The following is a 26,298-nucleotide window of genomic DNA, read 5'->3' on the forward strand; positions in this document are numbered from 1 at the left end:
GCCTCTGCCAAAGGAAATGCTGCCTGAACCTCCCATCCTAAATTTGGTGCATCTTAAGAGATTCCGTGTTAGCAACAGAAGCCAGTGCTGAAGCACAACCACAGCAGTCCACTCTCAAAATTCTTTAAAACCCATTTGGGATTTGTCAGTGGGGGGTAAATTAAAGCCTTATGCATTGAGAAGCAAATAATTTGAAAAATGTACAGGAGCAATGAACCCTGAAGTTATAAGGCATCAAAATGACTATAAAAGTGTTTTGTATAGTTTAGTTAGAAGACCTAAATTTTCTATTTTTCAACTATTTCCAAAAAAATATATAAGAACTGCTAAACTTGACCCTCAGGTTTGAGATACAACTTATCAATTGTACATAAAACTCATAGCTCACTTACGAAAGCAACTTTTCCACTTTTTAAGTTGAAATAAAATCTATACGACATCCAATTAACCATACAGGACAGATTTCCTGAATCAAATCAAATAACTGAATGATTTTCTGTTAGCAAAAAATGCATTACTGTATAAAACATTATCAGGTATTCATAAGTGAACAGTAAAAAAGAAAACCTGAATTAACAGAAGTACGGTAATACGGAAAAACTAACCTCGGAAATGTTGCTATAAGTCTTTACCACCTTTAAAACAGAATTCTACTTTCAGTACACAGAAACATTAAAATAGAAAAAAACAACAACTCCACTTTCATATTAACAATTAGCGAGAGAGAAAAAAAAACTCCTTCACAGTTGAAATTTTAAAGATACACTTTATATAGAGAGACTACTTAGGGCCATGTTCTAATTTTCAGTCACTAGTAACCAATATGATGGGAATATTTTCTTTGGTCTTTTTTAGTTTTGAGAATGTTTGAAGTCTTGAGTTATTTTTACATGCTCTACTTGAAGGTACTGGTTTCTTTACCCTTGTGTTTTATATCTTAGTATGTTTTGTAAATGGTAAAAACAGAAACAATCAATTTTCTTTTTCAACAGGGGGCCCTTGTAGGGCTTCCTTTGCCAAGATTCAAACAGAATCAACACAGCACGAATGTGTATAAGAGAATACAACGTAAAGCTCACTTTTAGATTTTTTTTCAATTTTTTACTAAAAAGATTTTAACTAGTATTTACTAAATAGATAACAGACTTGAGAAACAGGAAAACAATCTACATTGCCTTATATGACCCTAAATCTACCAAACTAAGAATCACAAAAACTAGTTAAATGCTTATTACACAAGAGGCAATTTGCCAGTAATTGAAAAAAACCTACAAAATTAACAAATGAATACTACTCTTGACACTAGAAAGCTGGCAATGGTTACATAAGCTTTAGCCTTCTAAAGCCATAATCAGAACTCTGGAAGATTAATCAACATTTTAACACTTCCCATCTGTACAATTGCACAAGGCAGTGCTTACTGTCACTTGACAAGTTGCTTAGCATTGCAAAATTTGATAATTCATGTCTTACTGAATTTTTACTGACTTGGAAGAAAATAAAACACCAATTAAAAGCAGATGTCACCTTTAATTCTAACTGCCTGAAAAACTTTTAATTTTTTTACCCAATGCAGACACAGAACGCCTGTAGATGACAATTTAGACAGTTAAATATTCAAAGTCACTGATATCCCCCACAAATTTGCAAGCGATTTTTCAGAAGTTAATCCCATGGGCCTTTTATCTGGCAAGCATCCAAAAGAATAGTTTCAACTAGTCATCTTGACAGTAAATTTACTGTTAAATTTTTACAAAAGATTCAAACACTGATCAGAATATTACTAAACTAATATTCTCAAGATTCGTATTTTTATCTTCATACACATAGAAATTTTCTAAAAACCCTCATGCTCCTCTATTAAAACTCTACCTTAAAAAAGACTAATATAAACATTTAATAAACTGTGTTAAACCTACCTTTATATTTAAATGATCCAAGCCTTTATATTTAAATGACATCTAACTGGATTTATCATAAAATTATAATTTGACTTGAGTACTGATATTTTTTAGAGTTTTTTAATACTGTATTCTTAGTCATATATTCACTCACTTTTAATTCTAACCATGAATTCTGGTCAAAACTTCTTAAATTGAATGCTTTGGCTAGCACCACAAAAATAAATAAGTAGATAAATACACAGATACATGGACAAAGGATCATACAAACACACATACGGTAATATTAAAACCTATTTTCTTGCAATAAACTCAAGTTTTCAGATGTACGTACATAGTTAGACTTAAAACGTAGGAAGAATTGTAACATTTCCTTCTAAAGATAGCTAGGCTAGTGTTTTCTAATGCTACTCTATGAGTGAAGAAATTTGTAATAAAATCCTGAGTTCCAAAAATGCTTCATTATAATATATCAAGTTCTTCTACAAAAAGAAAACTTCTGGATTTTCCCAAACACCACAATTTCAAAAACCATATTAATACAAGTCCGGTCCCTATGTCCAATAACACTGACCACAGCCTCCATAGTTACCCTTTCACTGATCTGTGCAAGCTTTCAAAAGCCAGAACAAGCTGGTACCAATCAGGCAAAATGGGAAATGGGAAAAATGAATCCCAGAAGGAATCATCACCAAGATCCCAATCACACTCATCTGATCCCTAGGAGCCCTTTACTTCTGAAGACTCACTGCATAAAAATGAGACTTGGCTTAAAAGTCAGAAGGGGTAAAGGAACCAGGTTGACCCTGTATCATTCACCTCCTACATCTAATACAGAGTATTTTCACTTTAACAGAAAGTCTGCCGTGAAAAATGAATTTGGGGAAGATGAAACAAAAAGGCTGTCACAAAAAGAGGATTTAAGGGGAGAGCCTACCTGTGACAACTTTTGTAGGCCTCCTCTTTGCATTTTCATCCTGCTTCATGCATTGCTAATCAGAGATCCACTGGAAGCTTCAGAACCAACTGAAAGGCCTGGCAGGGTATTTGGCTTTCAATTCTTCTACTCTGTTTATTCCCAATATATATTCACCAGGCTTAGAAACAACTCTGGAACAAGGGCAGCCTCTCCACAATGAAATGTAAATTACTGACATGTGCTGGAACCTGGACTTGCCACCACTAATGAGCACATTAAAGGAAAAATGCTCACTAGATGACTACAACCTTGTGTGCACAGAAAGCCACAATTTAACATCAATTAAAGAAGCTAGCCACAAAACAGTAACAGAGCAGTCCTGTCACCACTCTTAATACCTTATAGATGGAAAGCTAAGACAAATATGAAATTTTTACACTTCATTGACTAAAGATATTGTGCAAAATATTATTGAACACATGGTCAGCTTTGGCTAAGATTTGTGAAACTTGTCTAAAAGTTGCCATTATTTCAAACATTTCAAACAGTTCACTAAGAGTGCAAATAGGATTTCCGACTGAGGAAAAAAATCATCAACAACTTTATTAATCTACTGGTTTATTCATTAATTCAGTCAACAATGCTAGGGTCACCAAGGGCTTGGCAAGACATCAAAAAGTTTAGAAGCTTGTCAAGAAAAAAATTATAAATTATATAGGCCAATGATTTAGATAGCAAAATAAAATATCTCACTTAAATGAGCAGATGTTCATTTAATGGGGCACGGACTATTGTAAGATTATAGTCTATTCACCATAATCTAATTTGCAACTTAATGCGGAAAAATATAAATTGAAATGTGAACAGATATCTAGTATTTATTAACTTTTTAAGTAAATTATGATTGATGTTATTGTGACAGTTATTTTTCCAAAGAATACTATAAATACAAATAAGTATTCATTATATTAGCACATTTGAATATGATTTTATCATCCTTTGATGACCTAAAAAGCATACTAAATTCTTAAAAACCCTAAAAGAGTAATCAGAACAGATATTATACAATAAAACATTAAAAACCTGGTTATTTTCTCTTTGTGGTTTCTGACTAATTTTAAGCTTTCCATATACTGGTGTGCAGTTAAACTCTAGCTTTTTAGAACCCTCAGGGCTTGTAAAACTAACTTCAATTAAAAGAACCTGAGTTCTCGTCCCAGGTTGCTGATCACCTAACTAGTATGTGATTAGGAATATCATTTTATCTCTCTAAATATTATTATTTCTTCATCTACAAGTTAGGGATAATGACATCATAAAATATTTATACAGATTTTCTAAAAAGCACATGTGAGACCACTTTTTATATAGTGTTTGGAAAATGGAATAATTTAATCAGGCCTCCCCGCCTGCCCTTCCAGTTGGGGGTGATACAACGCTTTCTTTGTAAGCAAATTGTGTGTGGGTGGGTGGAGTTAGTGCGCGTGCGCATGCGCAGTGCCACAGTTTGGCTGGTGTCTGCCTCAGGCGTCCACCACGTGTGGCCATCCTCTCCAACCCACAGCTTCCAAAGATCTGTTTGCTAGTTACCTAGCTCATAGAGCTGTGTGTGAGAGGTCTGGTGACCCAGCCTTGCGTGTGAGGGGTCTGGTGACCCAGCCTAGCATGTGAGGGGTCTGGGGGCCCAGCCTGGCATGTGAAGAGTTTGTGACCCAATCTGTGAATAGGCTTGAGGGGTCTGTGAACTCCAGACCCAGCCCTAGCTCAACAATTGCCCCAGTCGGCAGGATTCTGACATTAGCTGTAGTGAAACAATTGGCACAGTCAGGAGGATTCCAACATTAACAGAGTGCTACAATTGGCATAGTCTGTGACAGGATCCAGAGCAGGTACAGGAGCCAAAAGCCCTTGGAAGAAGGAGGAAATGTGGCTACTTTTGAATAGGCTGTGCCCTATGGCCACTTTCCTGTTGACTGGGATCTGGTTGCTACACATTGTACTGCAAGGCAGCAAAGACCAGGCATTACAATGGAAAACCCCTTGGGATGGGGAGGAAATGTGGCTATCCTTGAGCATGTGGTACCCAGTGGCCACTTTTCTGATGACCAGAGCCTGGCTACTGCTAACTACACTGCAAACTGATCGAGAGTTGCAGCAGAAAGCAGAGTTGTTGGAAGCGAGGATGATTATCCTGGAGGATGACGTGCAGCAACTGGCCACTCCTGCCTCTCACACCAGGGAAGATGACCAACCCAGTGGTGAATTGGGGGAGACTGTGCTTCTCCAGGCACGACCTGTTGTGCATGAGAAATTGAGGCACAAACAGCCTATGAGACCAGACAACCGGTGGGTTGTCAGGTAACCCAGTTCACCACCTATGCCCTGTATGCCCAGGCTGAACTGGTCGACTTGGGGAGACAGTAAAGCAGCAGAAACAGGGAGAGCCCTGGCTGCTGCAGCTATGGGACCTAAGGGTGGATGGTGTAACATGCTCTGGGGACAATATAGTAAATGCATGTCACATTTGTCCAAAGACAGATGGCTCGATGGGTGCCACTTAAACCCAAGAAGGCCCAGAGGGTGCCACTTAAACCCGATGGCTGGCTGAGTGCCGTATAAACCCAAGAAAGCAGATGGCTTGACAGGTGCCATATAAACCTGAGAAAAGAGTGACTGAGTGAATGCAGTTGTTCAAACTGTGGGCAAACGATGCAGAACTGTCCAAGACTGTGAGTGAATAGCCAGTGTAAGCCAAGCTGATTCAGGGGCTGGGAATGGGGCAGCTAGATGCTAAAAGCCAAGACAATGAAAAATGCCCTAAAGGCATTTGAGAAGTCTGGAAGGGTGCCCCACCCATCACAGGCCCTGAGGCCTAGAAGGATTGAGTTGGCCAGGAGGACAGACCTGGGGCACTGCTGCCCTCAGCAAACTGCTCTCTGCATCCCAGACGCTCTGGCTGGAGCAATCCTGCCTCAGCACCTCCAAAGAGCAAAAGCCAAAGACCTTGGTGGTGTTCACACTGTGTTAGCTGTGTTAAGTTTGCAAGCCAGCAGTACGTGAGAGCAGTGGAGGAGTGTGGCAGCCTCCACCTAGATTTCAGAAGATGTATGAAAAAGCCAGGGGACTCAGGCAGAGACCTGCTGCAGGGGTGGAGACATTTCAGAGGTCATCTGTTGAGCAATGAGGAGCAGAAAAGTGGGGTTGGAGCCCCCACAGAGAATCCCCACTGAGGAAATGTCTAGTGGAGCCAGGGTGGCGGGACTGCCACCAGGAGCCCAGAACTGTGAGGCTGCTGGCAGTGTGCAGCACCAGCCTGGAAAAGCCACAGGCACCAGGGCAGCTCAATGGTCTGCACCTGGCAGAGCTGTAGGAGTGAGGTTGCCCCATGCTTTGGGGGCCCAGATGCCCCAGTGTGCTTAACATTTGCCCTGTTTGGGTTCTGTATTTGTTTGGGACCTGTTTTTCCTTTCTATTCCTCCCTTCTGGAATGGGAATGTGTACCCAATGTCTGTCCCATTATATCTTGGAAGTAGATAAACTTGTTTTTGACTCTTTACAGGTTCATGGCTGAAAGGAGTTTTGCCTTTAGTCTCAAATGAGACTTTGGACTTTTGAGTTGGTACTGCAAGAAGCAAAAGACTTTTGGGATTGGGATGGAATGTGTAATACGTGAATTTAAGGGTCATCTATCCTCGCTAAGGGAACATCATGGAAGACTCTGAACATATATATTGTATGGCGAGAGACCCTAAAGGGGTGGATTGTTGGGAAAATGGAATAATTTAATCAAGCCCCCTCGCCTGCCCTTCCGGTTGTGAGTGGTGCGCCACATTCTTTGTAAGCAAATTGTGTGTGGGTGGGTGGAGTTAGTGCACATGCACAGCACCGCAGTTTGGCTGGCGTCTACCTCACTCACATTGGAATGCAGCCATGCTCTCTCCAATCTATGGCTTCCAAGGATCTGTTTGCCAGTTACCTTGCTCATAGACCTGCGTATGAGAGGTCTGGTGACCCAGCCTGGCATGTGAGCGGTCTGGGGACCCAGCCTGGCATGTGAATGGTTTATGACCCAGTCTGTGAACGGGTTTGAGGGGTCTGTGAGCTCCAGACCCAGACCTAGCTCTACAATTGGTCCAGTCGGCAGGATTACAGGCAGGTAAAAGAGTGTGACAATTGGCATCATTGGCAGGATTCCAACATTAGCCATAGTGCAACATATAGTTTTTGATAGTCCCCCAAACAAGAGAATCATTAGTTCACTAGGAACCCCAGTCCTCATCCTTCCCCTACTAGAGACCGACTTAACACCACCTTTTCTCTTAAGACATATACCTGCCTATACATCAGGAGTTCAGGAGCTTTGACTTTCTTTTACCTTGAATAAAACGTACACCTATCCAGGTAATATCCCCAGAAGATAAAAACATTCATCTGCTTTCTCTAGGATATGTATTTCCACAGTACTGGCTACTTTTCGGCACCTCAGAGAGAACTGTTTTATCTTCAACCTTTTCTTATTACTTACTTTGATATCTTTCAATATTGGTGGCTCATCATTCCTTATTGCTACTGTTAATCTCCACCAAATACTATTACTGCCAGCATGCAGTTACTGCTGTCCGCCATACCCTAGTTATTAAAACTATTCTGGCCAAGGCATCTGAAAAGCGAGTCCTCTAACACGTGTTCTGGGTTGCTGATATGGCTGCACATACGTCTTGATCAAAACCACCACACTACAGACTCACCATTCCCACTTTCCACTATTCTTTCTTCTTCTGTGAGGGTAGTCCCAAAAGTCCATGGAAAGATTTGTAAGTCTTTTAATTATGTTTTTCCATGAATTTTTGGAAGTACCCTCTTATGTGCCTATTGTCTTTTCTGTTTCCTTTTCCCATTTCTAGTTTTGGAAGGAAAGTGGAACTTTTACAGACAGCTCTTTATATAGTCCCTCGGGGATCTTGAAATATTCTACAAACTAGAGATTCCAAGAGGCTGAACAAATTGTGGTCTTACAGGGAAAAAATAATGATGGGGGAGAAAATAACGATGGGGAGAAAAAAAGAGAGCTAAAACACTTTAAGGTTTGGTTTTGTTTTGCCCCACCACAAGTTGTACAATCTCTTCTCAGAGGCAGCACAGTCCAGGAGTTACGAGAGTGGGTAATGACTGGGTTTGAATCCTTGCCTTGGCACTAACGTCTGTGTGACTGAGCAACTTCTGCTTCCTCACCCGTAAAGAGAAGATAATACCACCCATTTGTAGGCCTTTTATGAAAAGCAAATGATTTAGTCCATGCAAAGTGCTTGGCATAGGACCTCGCACACAGTAAGTACTCAAAAAAGGCTAATGATTTGCTAAAGGTAGAAGTCTCAGCCATTCATATCATGGCCACAACCAACCTTGTTTTGCTGTACTCTTGTTTTATCTAAACTTATTATTTCCCTTTTGCCTTTCTTTACTATTCACTTTTTAAATTGTTATTGCTTATAAATAGTATAATAAGGGATGATGATAGCAGAAATAATAAAAACCAGAGAGAGTCCTTATTCGCTACATTAATAAATATAGGTCCAAATTAAACTCCAAAGAGTAAACACTGCAAAATCAGATTTACCATTAACAAATATGTATGGAAGACAATTTCCTATTATACTAAAAGTCATATACAAAAACCAAAACACGATTCTTTTCATGCTAAAGGAATTAATTTAATAGGAAATAAAAGATCCTAACAAATATTTAAGTTTTAAAAAAAAACTAAATAAAAACACATTTCAAATTAGTTTGGCACAAATAGCAAAGAGATCAAACCTCTTTCCAAAAGCCTGTTTCATATTTGGAAATGTATATAAGCAAATACATTAAAGGGTAAAGAATTATTAATGCCTAGTAAGTACAGTGGTAAGCAACAGGAATTCAGAGAGGAATAAGTAAAGGTCTTTAACTTGACATGTAAGTGATCGTGATAAGGCCAAAAAAGAATGTGGAAGTGGGATGGGAAAGAGCAGTCACAGGAAGCTTGCTCCTTCTGTCTAGAATGCTCTTCCCCATCAGATCTCAGCTTAAAGGTCACCCTCTCAGACAGGGTTTTCCTCATCAGCAAATCTAGAGACCACCCAGTCACCTTTCTGCACAGTGTTCACAAACTTTATGGGCTTAGAATCTCTTTGCAGTTTCAAAAATTGACAATCTCAAAGAGCTTCCTTTGGCTTATGTTTGTTATATCTATCAACATTTACCATACTAAAATTAAGAATTGTTTAAATTTAGTAATTTTAAAACAATATCTCATTTAATGTTAACAACTTAAGATAACATTTTATGACAAATTCATTAGTAAGACTAGAAATGTTTTACATGTTTGCAAATCTCTTTAACATCTGGCTTAACAGAAGACAGCTGGATTCTCATATCTGGTTTCTGCATTCAATCTGTTGTGATAACACACATCATGTAGCTGCTGGAAAACTCTACTTCACAATCCTGAGAGAATGAAAGAGAAAAAAACTATTATGGAAAACAGTGTTTACTTCACAGAGTCTCTGAAAGGGTCTCAAGGGCCCCCAGGTACCCAACCAACTTTGGGTTCCAACAGGGAATCACACTCTATGGCACCACGACTTCTATTTTCTTTATAGCACTCATCACGGTCTGACTTTGTTAATTCACTATCAACCTTCTGTACTAGAAAATAACTCCATTAATACTCAGACTTTGTCTTGTTCACCACAGAATAGAGCTAGTATCTAGAACAGGATCTGGCACCTTCGCACTGCAGGACAGGTCCCCGAATGGCCTTCGCTGACCCAGCTCTTCCCCCTCTTGCCTGAAATCCTCAAGCAGAATGTTCCAACAATGCAACATCCTGAGGTAAGGAACTATCCAGAACAGTCTGGGCTTTGTCCTTATCCCTCCTAGGACAGGATGTCCTGCAATGCTTCAGCCCAGGGAACCAAGTGGGCCCCTACACGTAAAACCCAGAGGGAAGAGGAGAGCTTTCAAAGGTCCTTCAGCTGCAGTGTGAAGTGAGAGACGTGCAGACAAGACCCCATCTACACTGGGCTGGGCACCTTTTCTAAGCCTTGCGGTGGGGTGGGGGTGGGGGGGACATGGATCCTAGGCTTCTGTTTATTCTTACTGCCTATCTGTAATGAGTTTTACTTGTTGTGCTGTGCAAGTGTTCAATGGTCTCATACCCCATGGCTGGGTTTCTGCAATATCTGGGAACCTCTATAGATTTGGCATGGTGAGATCTCCCCTGGGATTGGTAACCAGTACACAGTGAGTTTTTCCCAGGGCTTGATTCTGGTACACAGTATATTTCTGCTTCATACCCACTCACACCAAAAAGTATATGAAGAAACTCTTATGTAAATGAAATAATGGTCTCTTTCCAATTTTTGTTATCTATCGGAAAGCAATCCACATAGCTTCTTACCCTTTGATAGGTAAACTGAAGTGAGTTTACCTGTTTAGTTCCTTGCAATTAAAATAAACGTATACCATCAGTGGAAGCTGGACATCCTATTGTATCACATCAATTTTCCAAACAGTGCCAAGTGTTAATGAATATCCTGTGAGGGCAGGGAATTAATGATCTAATACAGTAACATGACAAAATAAGAACTTAATTTCTCAAATTTTTATTCTATTATAAACAAAAGGGAAAATATTTGCAAAATATATATCTGACAAAGGATTAATATCCAGAATATATAAGGAACTCAAACAACTTTACAAGAAGAAAACAAGCAACCCAATTAAAAAATGGGCAAAAGAGCTAAGTAGGCATTTCTCTAAGGAAGATATCCAAATGGCCAACAGACATATGAAAAAATGCTCAACATCACTCAGCATCCGGGAAATGCAAATCAAAACCACATTGAGATACCATCTAACCCCAGTTAGGATGGCTAAAATCCAAAAGACTATGAACGATAAATGCTGGCGAGGCTGCGGAGAAAAAGGAACTCTCATACATTGTTGGTGGGACTGCAAAATGGTGCAGCCTCTATGGAAAATGGTATGGAGGTTCCTCAAACAATTGCAGATAGATCTACCATACGACCCAGCTATCCCACTGTTGGGAATATACCCAGAGGAATGGAAATCATCAAGTCGAAGGTATACCTGTTTCCCAATGTTTATCGCAGCACTCTTTACAATAGCCAAACGGAGCTCCAGTGGCGCAATCGGTTAGCGCGCGGTACTTATACAATAGCCAAGAGTTGGAACCAGCCCAAATGCCCATCATCAGATGAGTGGATACGGAAAATGTGGTACATCTACACAATGGAATACTACTCAGCTATAAAGACGAATGAAATACTGCCATTTGCAACAACATGGATGGACCTCGAGAGAATTATATTAAGTGAAACAAGTCAGGCACAGAAAGAGAAATACCACATGTTCTCACTTATTGGTGGGAGCTAAAAATTAATATATAAATTCACACACACACACACACAAAAAAAAAAAAACTGGGGGGGGGAAGAAGATATAACAACCACAATTATTTGAAGTTGATACGACAAGCAAACAGAAAGGACATTGTTGGGGGGTGGGGGGGAGGGAGAAGGGAGGGAGGTTTTGGTGATCGGGAGCAATAATCAGCCACAATGTATATCGACAAAATAAAATTAAAAAAAATAAAAAAATAAAAATAAAAAATAAACAAAAGGCAAGTGAATCAAAATGTGATCTTTTTTGTGGCAACTAATCTGCCCTGGAAATAATTTTCTTTGTCTACTTTAATCCAAGCACATGTCATAACAACATAGTATGGTAAAAGCTCTTGGAGAAATGCAGTCCCACATAACAGTCTTTGCAGAAGCTGCTTACCATCTTGGGATATAAAGCATAAATACTTTAATGTTTAAAGTGATACCTGGGATTATGAAAATTACCCTTTACTAGTCTAGATTAAGCTCTTGTAATAACTGGATTTTTCTTTGGGCGGGGAAGGGGTTTGTAACTGACATCACCCAGGAGGGAGTTTCCTTTTATCTCCCCTCTAGTCAGTTTAGATACATAAGAGTACTTCTTTACTAAGTCTTTTATAAAGCCAAGATGATATGAAGAAGTGGTTAATATTTTTAGATAGCATACTTTCTTTGACTTAATTTGGTATCTACTCTATTAATATTAAAGGATAAAGACAAAAACATTGTTATCTTTCTCCTAGTCATGAAAATATAAGGGATGAAGAAGAGTAAAAGCAGACATCTTTGATAAGAGGGGAACATTTCAAAGACAATGGCTGAAGTGCCTGATACTGGATATGAAAGAGAGCTTTAATGTCTCCAAATTCAATATAATCCCCAAGACAATCAAGATAATGCTGAATCCTATATATTCTATGGTAATCTGGCATTCTAGAACAATACAGGATATAATATCCCTGGACATAATGCACTTCCTTTTACAGATTGTTTAATGAAAAACTTCAAACAATCAAAAGTGGACAGAACAGTATAATGAATCCCCAGGTGTCCATTACCCAGCTTCAACAACTATTTTAAAACTAATTCTAAATCTGTATTTCAGCAGTACTGTAACTAACTTAGCCTTCTAAATATTATGTCATTATACAATTAATTAATATCAAACACTGACCTAACATATGCTACACTAGTGAAAAAGTATACTGTCATTTGTATATATGAGTGTACTTCAAAAAGCTCATGGAGGCGCTGACCAGTTAGCTCACTTGGAAGAATGTGGTGCTGGTAACACCAAGGTCAAGGGTTTCAATCCCTGTACTGGCCAGCTGACAAAAAAGTTTTTTTAAGTTCTTGGAAAAATAGAATTAAAAGATAATATGAATATTTCCATGAACTTTTTGAAGTACCCTCTTATATTATATAAATATAAAACCAATTCTGTTTTTTACATTCAATATATTTTCTATAAATTGTGGCATTCTAATCAGCAACAGCATATATAAAGGCTGCTATTATTAATCAAAGCATTTCCTTATAAATAAAATATTGTGATTAAGAAATATAACACATTATTTTTATCATACAATACGTTCTTATTTCTTAACACCACTATTCCATAACCAACTAGCATGTGAAAGACTGAATAAAAAGCTAGGAACATGCACACACATACAAGTGCACACACATACTCACACCAGAAGCATGTTTGGAAGTGTAAAAAAAGAATACTCTCCACTTGGCACATTAGCATGTCACATAACATATGTCAATACAGTGCCTTAGGAACTTTGTAATAATATCCTTAGATAAGGTCCAGTCCAAAAACAAAGCTCAGCAATAAGCTCATTACTTCTGACTGTCTGTTTTAGAAAGCATGCACTTAATCGTTTGATTTTAGAATGAACTTGGGGGCAATAAAAATCACTAACTATATGTAACACTGATAATTAATGTTACTTCACTTAATCCAACAAAATCCTCAAACAATTTATTACGTTCACTAGAACAACAACAACAACAAAAATCTTTCTTACTGAATCCTAAATTTAGGGGTTACATACAAATAAATCAATAAAAATAAATTTTAGGGATCACAACTTTACTATAAGTTAAAAAATAGCATTACAATATAAAAATAAAGGGATGCTTCTCAAAATGTCTCTTTCTAAATTTATTTCCAGAATTTCTAATTTTACTTCAGCAACTTCTCTCATCAAAGAGTTTAAACACACACTGGAAGCTTCTAGACTCATACAAAAGAATTAAAAAGCACAATTTCAGCCTTCAACTCTTGTACAAATTGGGTGATAATCAAAATCTACATATATTCAACATACATATTTAAAGGAGATAGTGAAAGATGTCCACAAAATATCTTATCTGGATCTTCTAGTCAATGACAAAAGACAAATTCTTAAGTTCAGTAAATTAAGAAACATTTTTAAAAATTCACGTTTTAGTTGAAACATACCTTATTTGCCATGTAGTCCATGAAGAGTTTTGTTTCTAAGTTATTTCATAAAGTTTAACACAAGAATCAGAAATCATATTACATTTTAAGATTCAATAGAAATGCCAACTTTTAAAACATTCATCTTTCTGCTCTGTTTTCTCCTTCTGATTTTGGCCAAAAGTAAAATAACAAAACAAAACAAAAATCCCAACAAGAACAAAAACCCTCAGCTCGAATGGCTTAAATAATAAGAAAAAAATTTTATCTCATGCAATGGAAAGATTTCCTAGAAGCTTCCCTCACTTGCCATGAATCCAACAGGACCACATGCCTACCCTAAACCAGTCATCGGTAAGGAGGGGAGATTGACTTTTTCACTAGCCAAGATTTACCAGTGTGACTCACGGGAAAGAGATGGTCACCTATCTCAAAGGTGACACTGATAGCTGGGCAGAAAGGGCAAGTAGCAGCACCAACGGGGTCTGCTCCATTGCTTTATTCCAAAAAGGGGTTCAAAGGTCACCTAGATGAAACTTGAAATGAATATTTTCCCTTAAGACTAGCATGAGAAGCAGCTGACGTTTCTCTTTAGTTCTAGCCACAGCTGGACTGCTTGGAATCTGACCTGTGCATGAATACTCCAGAATTGATTTAGTGAAATGTACCCAAAAAAAGGCCAAAAAAGGAAACTGCCCCCATGCCATTTCCTTTTTCCAAGGGTAGCCTCCCTTCCTGTTTCTGCCTAATCATGACTGTTCTCTAGTACCTTCAGGTAACAGCTTTTTATATTTTATCTAGAATTTATAGTTGATATCTGTGGAAAGGTCGGTTTGATAGGAGCTACTTAATACACTTACTAAACACAGACCCTTCCAGTAAGACACATTAACATTCTTGATTACAGCTTAACTTATCTTAAACCCAGTGAAACTCTAATGTCTGAAATCTTGTATTCTCTTAATGACTGGAGTGATCTTAAACCCCGTCTTTCTGTGGGAATGAACCTGTTACCCATGATTGATGGAAGTTATTCAATGGGCTGAAGCTACATGAAGAGCCTGGGTCTTATACTCTGTAATATTTTCACCCTCGGAAAAAAAAGAAAATCCCAAAGGGAAAAAAATATTTGTCCTCCTCATTCCAGTATTTATCTTAGTGTCCATCCCCATTGATTGTCTTTTCTCTTGAGTATGTGTCTATTGTTAATGAGACCCTAAATTTAGAGACCTAAACTCTACTATGACCCTCTCAAGAATATTTGTTTTTGTTTGCTTTAGCAGGCAGTTAACTCATCTGGACTCAATCTCCCCTAACTGATCTACAGAATCAGTTCAATTGCAATTGAAATCCCAACAGGCATTATTTGAGAAATTAACAAACTGATTCTAAAATCTATATGGACATGCAAGTGAAGTAGAATAGCCAAAACAACATTAAAAGAGAGCAACAAAACTGAAGAACTTAACGCTCCTTGATTTCAAAACTTCTTAGAAAGCTAATCAAGACAGTGTGGTACTGGCATAAAGACAGACAACTAGATCAATGGAACAGAATAGACAGTCCAGAAAAAATACCCACACATATATATTCCATTATTTTTTACAAGGATTCAAGGCAATTTTACGAGGAAAGGATAAGTTTTTAAAAAGATGATATGGAAAACTAAATAGCCACACGCAAAAAAATGAATTTAGACCTTACCTCACACAATATACAAAAGTTAACACAAAATGGATCACAGACCTAAAATCATAAAACATTTGCAAAAAAAATTCATAGAGACAGATAGTAGAATAGAGGTCACCAGGGGCTGAGGAAGAAGAGGAATGAGAAACTATTGTTTAATGGGTACAGAGTTCCAGTCTGAGATGATGAAAATGTTCTAGAGATGGGTAGCGGTGATGGTTGCATAAAAATGTGAATAAAATTAATGTCACTACACTGTATGCTTATAAATGATGAAGAGGTGAATTTTGTATTATGTGTGCTTTACCAGAATAAAACACACATATATAAAAAGGAAATTTTTTAAAAACATTAAAAAAAATGGACCAAAATAAAATGAGTCTTATTTCAACTGAATGATATTCAGACCATAAATGAAAGAAATGTCCTCATTCACCTCAAACATGTTTAAAGCAAAAATTATAAAATTTTCCCATGGAATTTATAATATATTCAGATGAAATACATATGACAATTATAATACAGAGGATGGTGATGGAAGGGAGGGAAAATGGACTATTACAATTGCAAAATGTCTACATTTTACCTGAAATGGTATAGTATTAACTCTAAGTAGGCCATGAAAAGTTAATGGTGTATATTGCAATCCCTTAAAAAATAAAAAATGAAAATGCAAAAAATAGATCCAATAAATAAATTTAAATAGAATTTTTAAAATTATTAAAATAACCCAAAGAAGATAGGACAGGAAACAAGAAAAAAACGAGACAGAGAAAACAAATTAATAAAATGGTTGACATAAATCCAACCACATCAATCATTTACTAAATGTTAATAGATTTTACCAAAATTGCATAGCAGTGATGCTTATACAACTCTGTGCATATCTTAAAAATCATTGAATTGTATACAGTTAGCCCTCCTTATCCTCAGATTCAACCAACCACATTATTTGGGGAAAATAATGATACAACAATAAAAAGATAAATTTTAAAATACAGTATTAACTATTTACATAGCATTTACCTTGTATTAGGTATTATAAGTAATCTAGAGATGATTTAAAGTATACAGGAGGATTGCATAGGTTATGCACAAATACTACACCATTCTACATAAGGGACTTGAGCATCTGTGGATTTTGGTATCTGCAGGAGGTCCTGGAACCAATCCCCCACAGAATCTGAGGTATGACAGTACCTTTAAAAGAGTAAGCATTGTGGTATGTGAATTAAATCTCAACAATACTGTTACTTAAAAAGTAAACTAAGGCAAACTTAAAAATAAATAAATAAACACTGCAATTAAAACATGCATATGATCAGAATGACTAAAAAAGCAGGATCTGACTCCATCCTGGCTACAAAAGACATACTTTCAATATAAAGTCACAGACTGAGAAATACACATCATGCAAACAGTAAGCATAAAACACAGTCTTTAGAGTCAAACATAAAGCAACTTGTGTAAGATCACATAGCTGCTAACTGGCAGAGTAAGAACTTTAACTGTCTTTCTGACTCCAGACTGTGCTAATAGCTGCAAGGGGGCAGTAAGGAGAGGAGCAGGAGAGACAGAGAACAAAATTCAAACTGCTTTAATCTCAAGCAAAGGGAAGAAAATCCCAGCCTCATCAAATCACAGATTTTTAACCTTCCAATTAAAACCCCACTGCCCTAAAAGTATTTGACTCCCTAAAAGTAAAGGAAGAATTTTCCTTTTCAGGTATTCACGTTAGAGCATTTAGTACGTCATACCATCTTCAAAATCTTCAACAAATATTCTAAAAATTGAAATTAATCCAACATTCAGAAAAAGAAACATGTTCTCAAATGTTTAAAAGACATTCTATTATAAGGGTTTTATGAAGTTTTATTCATCAGTTCTTACAAATTCTTTTGAATATCACATATGCGAGAGTCATAATTAGAAATATGTTAGAAAACTAGTGTCAAAAGGAAAGAGATGAGCACTTTCCTCTCCAAATCCAGAGACTTGATTAGTTCCAGCTAAGAATATCAAGGAGAGGTAAAAGGCCTAAGAAACTCTACACTGTAGCTCTCCCAGCTCACTCAGTAACTTTACTTATAAAAGCAACAAATCCAAGTGACAAGTTACTTTCACTGGAATATAAGATTACACTATCAGAAAAACAAAAGAAACTATTCTATTTTTAGATCTCAACAATGATATACCCATGAAGGGAGGGGGAAAGGAAGCAGAAAGAGAGAAGCCTCCACCAACAGCAAGAATAGGTGTCAGCTAAAACTATCAATTAATTAAAAACAACAACAACAACAACAAAAAATACCACCATGAACAGCCCAATCTAGTTCCAATTCATCTTTGAGGCAGTTTGGAACATATACTGAGCATGGAATCCATATTCTCACTTACAAGCTATGTGACACTAGGCAAGGCATTTATTTAACCTTCCTGAGACTGGCCTCCCTTCTATAAAACCAAGCATAAAATACATCACAGGTTGTCATGAAGATTAAATAAGAATGGTGCAAACTCATCTGTAAGTAGTTATTCCGTACATATTTTTAAGAGCCTGGGTGCTACTTCTTTCTTATAAAAGTTCTGTGCCACATCTTTTCTTATAAACAAACAAAATCCTACTTCAGCAAATAAGATTACCCCCTATAACAAATCTATAACAAAATTATAACATGCACATGTACACATGCTCCAGAAGAATGTAAATCTGGTAGCAGCCGTGACCTTTGGGGATTTGAACTGGGGGCTATGGTCAGAGATGGAAATAAACCTTTTTCAGTGAATTCACGTGACTTAAGTTTACTAAGATTTTACATTATCAAAAATTAAAATTTTTAATATACTAAAATCAAAGGTCTGTGTCCAAAATGGAAAATCTAATTATGTTAGTGAAAAGAAAATGTATGTAGTTAAAACTAGATGTCTACAAAATACACTGTAGGAACAATTCCCAAACCTTCTTAAGCTGTGACATACATAAATAACAAGGGTCACACACAATAGTTCCATGAGCTACCTAGAATTATAGCCTATACAAATAAAATAAATTATAAACAACTCAGGGCTTGCAAGGTCTAAGTCTCTTTTTTTTCTCCTACTCAAAAAAAAAAAAAAAAAAGAATTCAAATATAAGTGAGTAGAGTATCATCATATGGATCATTTTAAATTCACTCTAAGAACAAAAAAAAATTATTAAACGAAGTCACTGGCAAACTTGCTAACTTCAGAATTTTAGAATTAGTTACAAAGTGCTTACAACACACTTTACAACTATAACACACCATGGATTGCAGCCTCATAACTGAGGACCGATGACCTAGCAAAAGACTTTTTTTCAAGTTTCTCTCTATATAACAGTCATTTTCCTACAACCTGATCATGTGCTGACTACATTACTATCAAAGCAGGGAGAATATTTCTATGGGCTTTGACTAAGTTCTTTACAATGATTTGATCTTAACATCTCTATTACAACTCTCTCTCTCTCTCTGTTACTATTTGAATGCTCTCACTCTTTCCAACTAAGCCAGGTAGGGTATAGTATTTTTTAGGTGCTCTGTACTCATATAGTGAGAACCCTAGGTCAAGTCCTGATTCTGTTACCTGTGAGCATAGTGTGATTGCTGGCAAGTCAATGCACCTGATTCGCAGTTTTCTTTTTGTTGACAGAGTTAATGATATCCAGCTCCAATGTTTGTGTGAATTAAATGAGGTCATTCATGTGAAAGTATTTTGTAAACTAGTGTCATGCATATGTATAGTAGTATTACATCAAATTATTAATCTCAACAGGAAAAAAAAATCTAAACTCCCAAAATATACATGAAAACTATCAGATTAGTTTCCCAAAAACACTAATTTTAACAATCTCATTCTCCTTAAAACTTCATAGCTTGCCTCATCTCTTAAAGTAGTATTAGTATCACCTATAATGATTAAAATGATTTTCCTGGCAATGTCAGATTTTGTGCTAGGTTCTTTACATGTGTTGTCTCTAATCTTCACAACAACCCTGCAGGGTAGCTGTCATTCTCTTCAACTTACAGATGAAACACTTTGAGCTATTTCCAAATTGTGCTATTACAAAAAATCTTACAATGAACATTTTTTCAAGTACATCTTTGCAGGTGAGATTCTTAAGAGTGGAATTGCTGAGTCAAAAAACATATACATGTTTTAAATTTTGATAGTTATTAGCAAATTTCTGGGGGAATAAGAGGCTGAAACAATTTACAGTCCAAAGAACAAAACTACTTCTCCCTATCCTTGCCTACACTGGATGTCATAGATATTTTTTTTTTTAATTTTTTTGGTTAATCCAATGAATAAAAAAAAAATCACATCTCATTATTGTTTTTACAATAGTTACATTCCTTATCTTGCTAAAAACTCTCCAAGGAAAGGAGACAAAAGAACACAATCTCAACTGCTTTCCACAGTTCCCTTTTATGCCTTCAATGCTGAGCATCTGGATAGAACTCACTGTCTTATACATATATCTTTTAAATACACAGATAAGACCCAAACACAAAACATAAATTATTAAATCTAACATATAAATTTCTCATAAAACTAAATAATGTAATTTATAATGGTGTGTTGCACTAAAATGATATGATAATAGGATTAAAAAATAATCTATAGAAAAACCAGAAAGAGAACTAGGAAGACTATGAAATCTCTTTAAGCCAATATCCCTTTTTTCAAGGAGCAGGTAGTTTTACTTTTCAAAGCTCTTTTATAAACTCTGAAATAATTTCTTTTCTTAATAATAACAGTCCTTAAATTCTCCCATTGTTGGTCCTTTACTGCTAGGAATAAAAGAAGCCCAGAGGGAAATACAGAATGGAAAACAATTTGGAAATAAAATCTGTTGGCTCAGCACATTAGAATTAATGAAAATTGCTATTCTTTATGAGGGTTATTTATAGCTTTGTTTTTCCATAAATTATTTAAGCAATAACAAACAAAAAGATATGATTTTGTTCAAATACAATAGGGATCGTATGTAATCCAATTCCACTTCATACAAATTGAACATAAAGAATTATCAGTCTTATAAAGTTTAGTATATTTTTACATTTGGGGGAATTTGGCTTACTGTATACTTTATAAAGCATATATAGAGCAATTATTCAGAAAAAATCAAGAAGTCATTGTAGTCATAGGTAAGCAAAAACAATGTATCATATGACAAAGCACAAATAGTTTTTCTACAAACAAAAAAATTACACCAGTCTTTGTATGGCAATAAAGTAAACAGAACCAGAAACTTCTGGGAAAAAAAAAAAAAAAAACTCCATATATGATTAAATTTTAAACATAAGATACTGCATTACAATAAAGGAACTCCACAGTATGTCAAACTGAAAAAAATAAAATAAAAAAAACAAGATTTTAAATCTTCTGCTAGAGTTCCTCACCAAAAGTTGCCACCAACATGGCAATCCACTACCATGACATTGGAAATCATCATATGTCTAAGAATATACCTAGTTAGGATAAAAACTATCAAAGTTCAATGGTTGTCCACCAACTACAAGAACAATGTTTATATGGCACAACAAAATCTTTAAGCAGTTTCATTTCATTGTGTTATTTTTATTGAACTCATCAACAAGGGCCAGATATTCTAAAAAGGAGCATCTTAAATGGTTCACTCTGATGGAAAAATATTTTAATGCTAGAGAAATTGGATCCCAAATAAGAATCTAGCCCTGATGCACAGAAAAAAAGAAATGGGCTACTTATCACTAGATGCATATTTTCATAGTGAGCAAAAACACACAGCAATACTGCCTTCTAGTTACAAAAACAGTCTTTCTGGTGATAAGAGGAAAGTTTTCTTACAAGCTGAATGTTTTATGATTCGAGTAAGAATCATAAATTAATAATATTTATTTAATCTTTCCATAAACAAAAACTTACTGTGTAGAAATCACTAGGACAGAAGACAAAGGGGAAGCAAAGACTTATAAAACCAAGTCTCTTGTCTCAAGGGGAGATTAAAATACAGATACAATTTTAACACAGTATGGTAAGTGGAATACCAAATAAGACTTTTTTTTAATTTTTAAAGTGCTCTTAAAATCAGAGGAAAGAGATTACTTCTTCTCACCAGAAGCATATGGAAAACTTTCCCAGTAGAGGTAACATGTGAACTGTGCCTTTAAGGATAGACAGTAGGGCTGGCCAGTTGGCCCAGCTGGAAAGAGCACAGCCTTGCAACACCAATGTCAAAGGTTTAGATCCATGTACAGGCCAGCTGCCAAAAAAAAAAAAAGAGAGAGAGAGAGAGAGACAGTAGCTGCAGATATGGCACGAAAGGACAGGTGTGCCCACTCAGGAAAGAGAGTGAAGAAAAGCATGCAACAGGAAAGAGCGGGCCATGCTTGTGAATAGCATGTAGTCAGGCTTGGCAGAGGCGTACCACGGGTAAAGTGAAATGGAGAAGATTAAGAAGAAAAAAAGGTGGTCATATATTTTACACTTTCTTCTCTAATGTAAAATCCCAGATGGGAATAATCTGTCTTATCTTCATCTGCAGAGAATGTGATCTTTTCTTGCAATATTTTGTTCCCTGAATTGAAGTCATTGTATACCTGACTTATCCACACTGTGACTGTAAACCCCTCATAAAGAGGATCCACATTTGATTCATTTTTATATCCTTCTCAAATGCCTTGGACATGAATACCAAATAAGCATTTTTTTTTAATGATTGAATAAATGTATAAATGAATATACTAGCCATGTCACTTAACTACCCGGAGACTCAGATATTCATGATGTATACCAGGAGTTCCCAAACTTTTTCTATAAAGGACCATATAGCAAATATTACTTAGGCTTGGCAGGCCAAACAGTCTCTGTCACAACTACTCAACTGCTGTTATAGAACAAAAACAGCCATAAACTACACATAAGTGAATGAGCATGTCTGTGTTTCAATAAAACTTTTTTTTTCCCCCTTCTTTTTTGTGACCGGTAAGGGGCTCGCAACCCATGGCTTGGTGTCGCCTGCACCACGTTCAGCCAGTGAGAGCACCCGCCATCCCTATATAGGATCCGAACCTGCGGCGGGAGCTTCGCTGTGCTCCCAGTGCCGCACTCTCCCAAGTGAGCCACGGGGTCGGCCCTCAATAAAACTTTATTTACAAAAACAGACAGCAGACTGCATTTGCCCTGTCGACTGTAGTTTGTTGATTCCTCATCTATACAAACTTAAATTTAATACATTATATTATACACACACATTTAAATGTAAATATTATATTTAAATCATTTTTTTTGTAATTACAGAATGTCAGTCAAAATCCAAGGAAAAGAAAAAAGGTTATAAACAAGAAACTTTGGATATGCTGCATCAAACCTGGTAAATCTGTACCTTTGGATACTTCTACGGAATTTATTCTCTCCAGACACCTCTTAAGGCATTAGTTTAATCTTCAGACCTTAGGTTTTAACCCATAAAATAAGTTGGTTAAAATAGACAATTCTAAGCTAGAATTCTAGGATCTTAAAAATCGTTTCAAGTTAAATTTATCAATTTTAAGTGGAAATTTCATCCAGAAAATGATTACATTCATAAGTAATTTTGAATCCATAGAGGAACAAAATGCAAGTGCACCAAAGAAACATATAATTATAATGTATAATGGTAATAAATTAAGACAATATAGTACCTGGTATAATGGATCTAATCGCCAAAAACTACACAAACACTAATCAAAATTATATTTTAGTACCTAAAAACTAAGGTTTCAGTACCATCTTGAATACAGTTATAAATACACCCAGAAATAATAGCAAATATAGGTTAATTCGCCTAAACAGAATAATAATATCAAGAGGACACTACGATCATAATAAAAAAAACTTTTCCCAAAATAGAGGAGGTAGTAAGATTTGATCCTTAATGGCACAATGTACAATAAAGGAAAGAAAAATAGAATCTTAATTCTGGGTTCACATTTATGCTCACAATATAATAATTATTATTGGAGGAGGGTTATTAAAATTAACTTTAATAAGCCAAATATTAATCTCAAAAATCAAAACTCTGCAAATAGCTTTTTTCAACATAAAACTGCTGCCTTCAAGAATATCAACAATCTCACACTAGCACAGAGCAGGTTTCAGTAGCTACCCTGCGGGGGAACAAGTCAAGGAAGGAGGTGGGTTGTGTGGGAAGGGCAGAGATTGCTGCAGGCTGAGAACTGGATAGAGTGCACCATGGTATAATAACTAAATCACTATATTAAGTCACTGAACTCCCTGACATATTTACAGGTAAAAATCTGAAGTTTTTAATTTTAAAATTCAAAAACCATGCAATCAATGATAAACTATGCGTCAATCATTGAGTATAATGGTAAATTTTTCCATTTTTTAAATTATTCTTCACATCAAAACTTGGGTTATTTATAGAATAAAAATTCTTCACTTTTCACAAACATTTTCCAAAGAATTGTAGGATCAATTAAAATTCTTTAATTCATCACTACCTACATTTACAAAAGCCACACCACTACACTACTTTCTGAAATATAAGTTAACAGTGTCTGATTCATTACAAACTTACCAAACATCTGGCAAATTCTTTGTTCTCTGAAAGGAATCCATAACCTGGATGTACCTAAGAAATGAAAGCAAAAAGCACTTTCAATTTTATCATATCGCAAAACCTTTATAAGCAAAATGTAAAGTGCATTAATGTGTTTATTTATCAAGGGGCTCTGAATAAGGTTACTTCTCTTACACATTGATCATCTCTAACTCACTTTTCTGGGTACTGAATCAAATTCCAAGAAACTGCCTATTATATTCAGTTTCCAAACACTACCTTTGCATACACCTACATGTCTTTCTGCCCACCTGCATTTGTCTGCTCTGTTCAACACAAACTCCCCCTACTCTTTCTGAGGCTAACTTTAGCTGTTAAGTTTAGAGAATTTCACAGTTGCTGGTGGGTCAAAGAATTATGTTAAAGGAACCTGTAGCAAAATGGATAATCACTCTGAATTCCCCTTTCTTTACAGTACTAGAAACTGCTACTTTCTAAAACCCAGGCTACTAAGCCAATTAACACATTTTATTCCTGATAGCATTAATATACTGAGCCACCACTCAATGTGCCTCTTTTGACAAATTGAACTGAGAGGAATGGTTTTACTTTTACTTTATATTTTGAAGTTTGTCCTTCTAATACCTATTCTTTCCCTCCTCACCCCAAGTTTAGCCATTCAAAACTACTTTATGTTATCTTCCCCTATAAGCCACATTGCTACCATCTAAATTCCACCATTCTATCAAGGAATTTTTGACCCTACCACACTGGCCAAACATAAATTTAACCATTTCATTATCAGTCACTACTAAAACAATTCTGCTAAAAAGAAAGTCAAATTTTTGAAAGAGCCAATATCATAATTTAGAAATAGCTACATATCAGAGATGTTTAAATGCTGAACTAGCTTTATGAACACGGTGCAGAAAAATTTAAACTACAGCATCATAGGAAAAGAGCTTCATTCCTCCAATTTCATTTTATATGTAACATTCAACTAAAGATTGCATTCTGACAAGGTGTCATTAAAAGGTTAAAAGAGTTTTACCTTCATTAACTGTGCTAATAAACTGTAAACATCTATAATATGGGTTCAAGAATTCAGTTTTTTACTTAAACATGCATCTTACTAAAACATTTCTTTCAAAAGAAATGTGAACACTAATTGAAGCCCTCCAGGCTAATTGCTGGTATTGGCTGCTTCCATCCAATTTTAGAGATAACTCTGCACAGTTTTTAACATTAAATGTAATTAGTTCTTTGATATCTAAAAAAACAAACAAAAAAAAACAGTTTTCTGATGTCAAAAACCTGTTTTTTCCTTGAATGCCACTCCATTCAAACAGAATTGGGGATGGAACAAACTACTGATCTATTCATGTAAGTTATGGGCATCCTATTGACATTAACAAACTAAAATAATTACCAAATGCACTGTTTTTATTTCTGGAAGTGTAAGTACATATACATAATTTTTTAAATATCATAATGGAATCTAAACAAGACCTTTTGGATCCTGTTTATAACAGAATTTTTTTCAATGCTCTTACTACACCGAAAGGGTTAATACTCAAAACTAATTGGGTTTTCTTTTTTTCCTAGCAAATTTGGAAATGAACTGAAACCGCTCCCTGGTGTGAAAGCTGAATCCAGCAGCCACCTGCAGGATCAGCGACCAGCACTGCCAGATGCTACAAAGCCTTTGATTTCCAGTAGCGAATTCGGCCACATTTAACTCATGTGACATGAACTAACTGCAACAGCATTTTCAATCATTCTTTCTTATTTTTTTTTAAATGCAAACTCTAGCTTTCTGCTCACTACATATGAAACAGCTGCAGTAGACAGGCTCATTCGGACTCACAGCTTGGGCCCCGGTTTTCCTAATGGCTTCCATGATGGCCTCCATGTTGAGGTAGCTTTGACCGGTGGGCGCTGGGCCAACACAGACGGCCTCATCCGCCATCTTCACGTGCACCTGAAGAGACACATCTCTGTGTTAACAGATGTGCCCAGCAAAAAGAATTACCATCGTCCGCAAATATACACACAATTACAGATCTGATTATTTCACACATCATTTATAGAGTCAGATTTCCTTTTCAATATGCACTAAAAAACAACAACGCAGCAAATAAGCTCAAGAACTATATTACTCATGATTTCAATTATTACAAGACTAATCCATTGTCTAACCGAATAATTTCCATAACATTCCCTACCTATTCAAGTAAAATCACAGGAAGCAACTTTAGCTTCCTATTCTGTTCATCTATACGTAAATCTATATCGAAAACTACCTCGTTACATGCTGCCAG

General features: G+C 36.2%; 1 protein-coding gene across 5 annotated transcripts in view; it reads right to left on the reverse strand.

The window, feature by feature from the left end:
* Positions 1 to 26,298, reverse strand: part of PCCA (propionyl-CoA carboxylase subunit alpha) — a 411,013-nt gene that overhangs the window by 316,148 nt on the left and 68,567 nt on the right. For all 5 annotated transcript variants that reach the window (XM_063101797.1, XM_063101799.1, XM_063101796.1 and 2 more), the window contains exons 5-6: positions 25,845 to 25,958; positions 23,996 to 24,049 (exon numbers count right to left, since the gene is read on the reverse strand). In XM_063101797.1, the coding sequence (XP_062957867.1) occupies positions 23,996 to 24,049; positions 25,845 to 25,958 (168 nt within the window). The remainder of the gene's footprint in view (positions 1 to 23,995; positions 24,050 to 25,844; positions 25,959 to 26,298) is intronic.

This window comes from Cynocephalus volans, chromosome 7 (genome assembly GCF_027409185.1).
Source record: "Cynocephalus volans isolate mCynVol1 chromosome 7, mCynVol1.pri, whole genome shotgun sequence".
Taxonomy (NCBI): domain Eukaryota; kingdom Metazoa; phylum Chordata; class Mammalia; order Dermoptera; family Cynocephalidae; genus Cynocephalus; species Cynocephalus volans.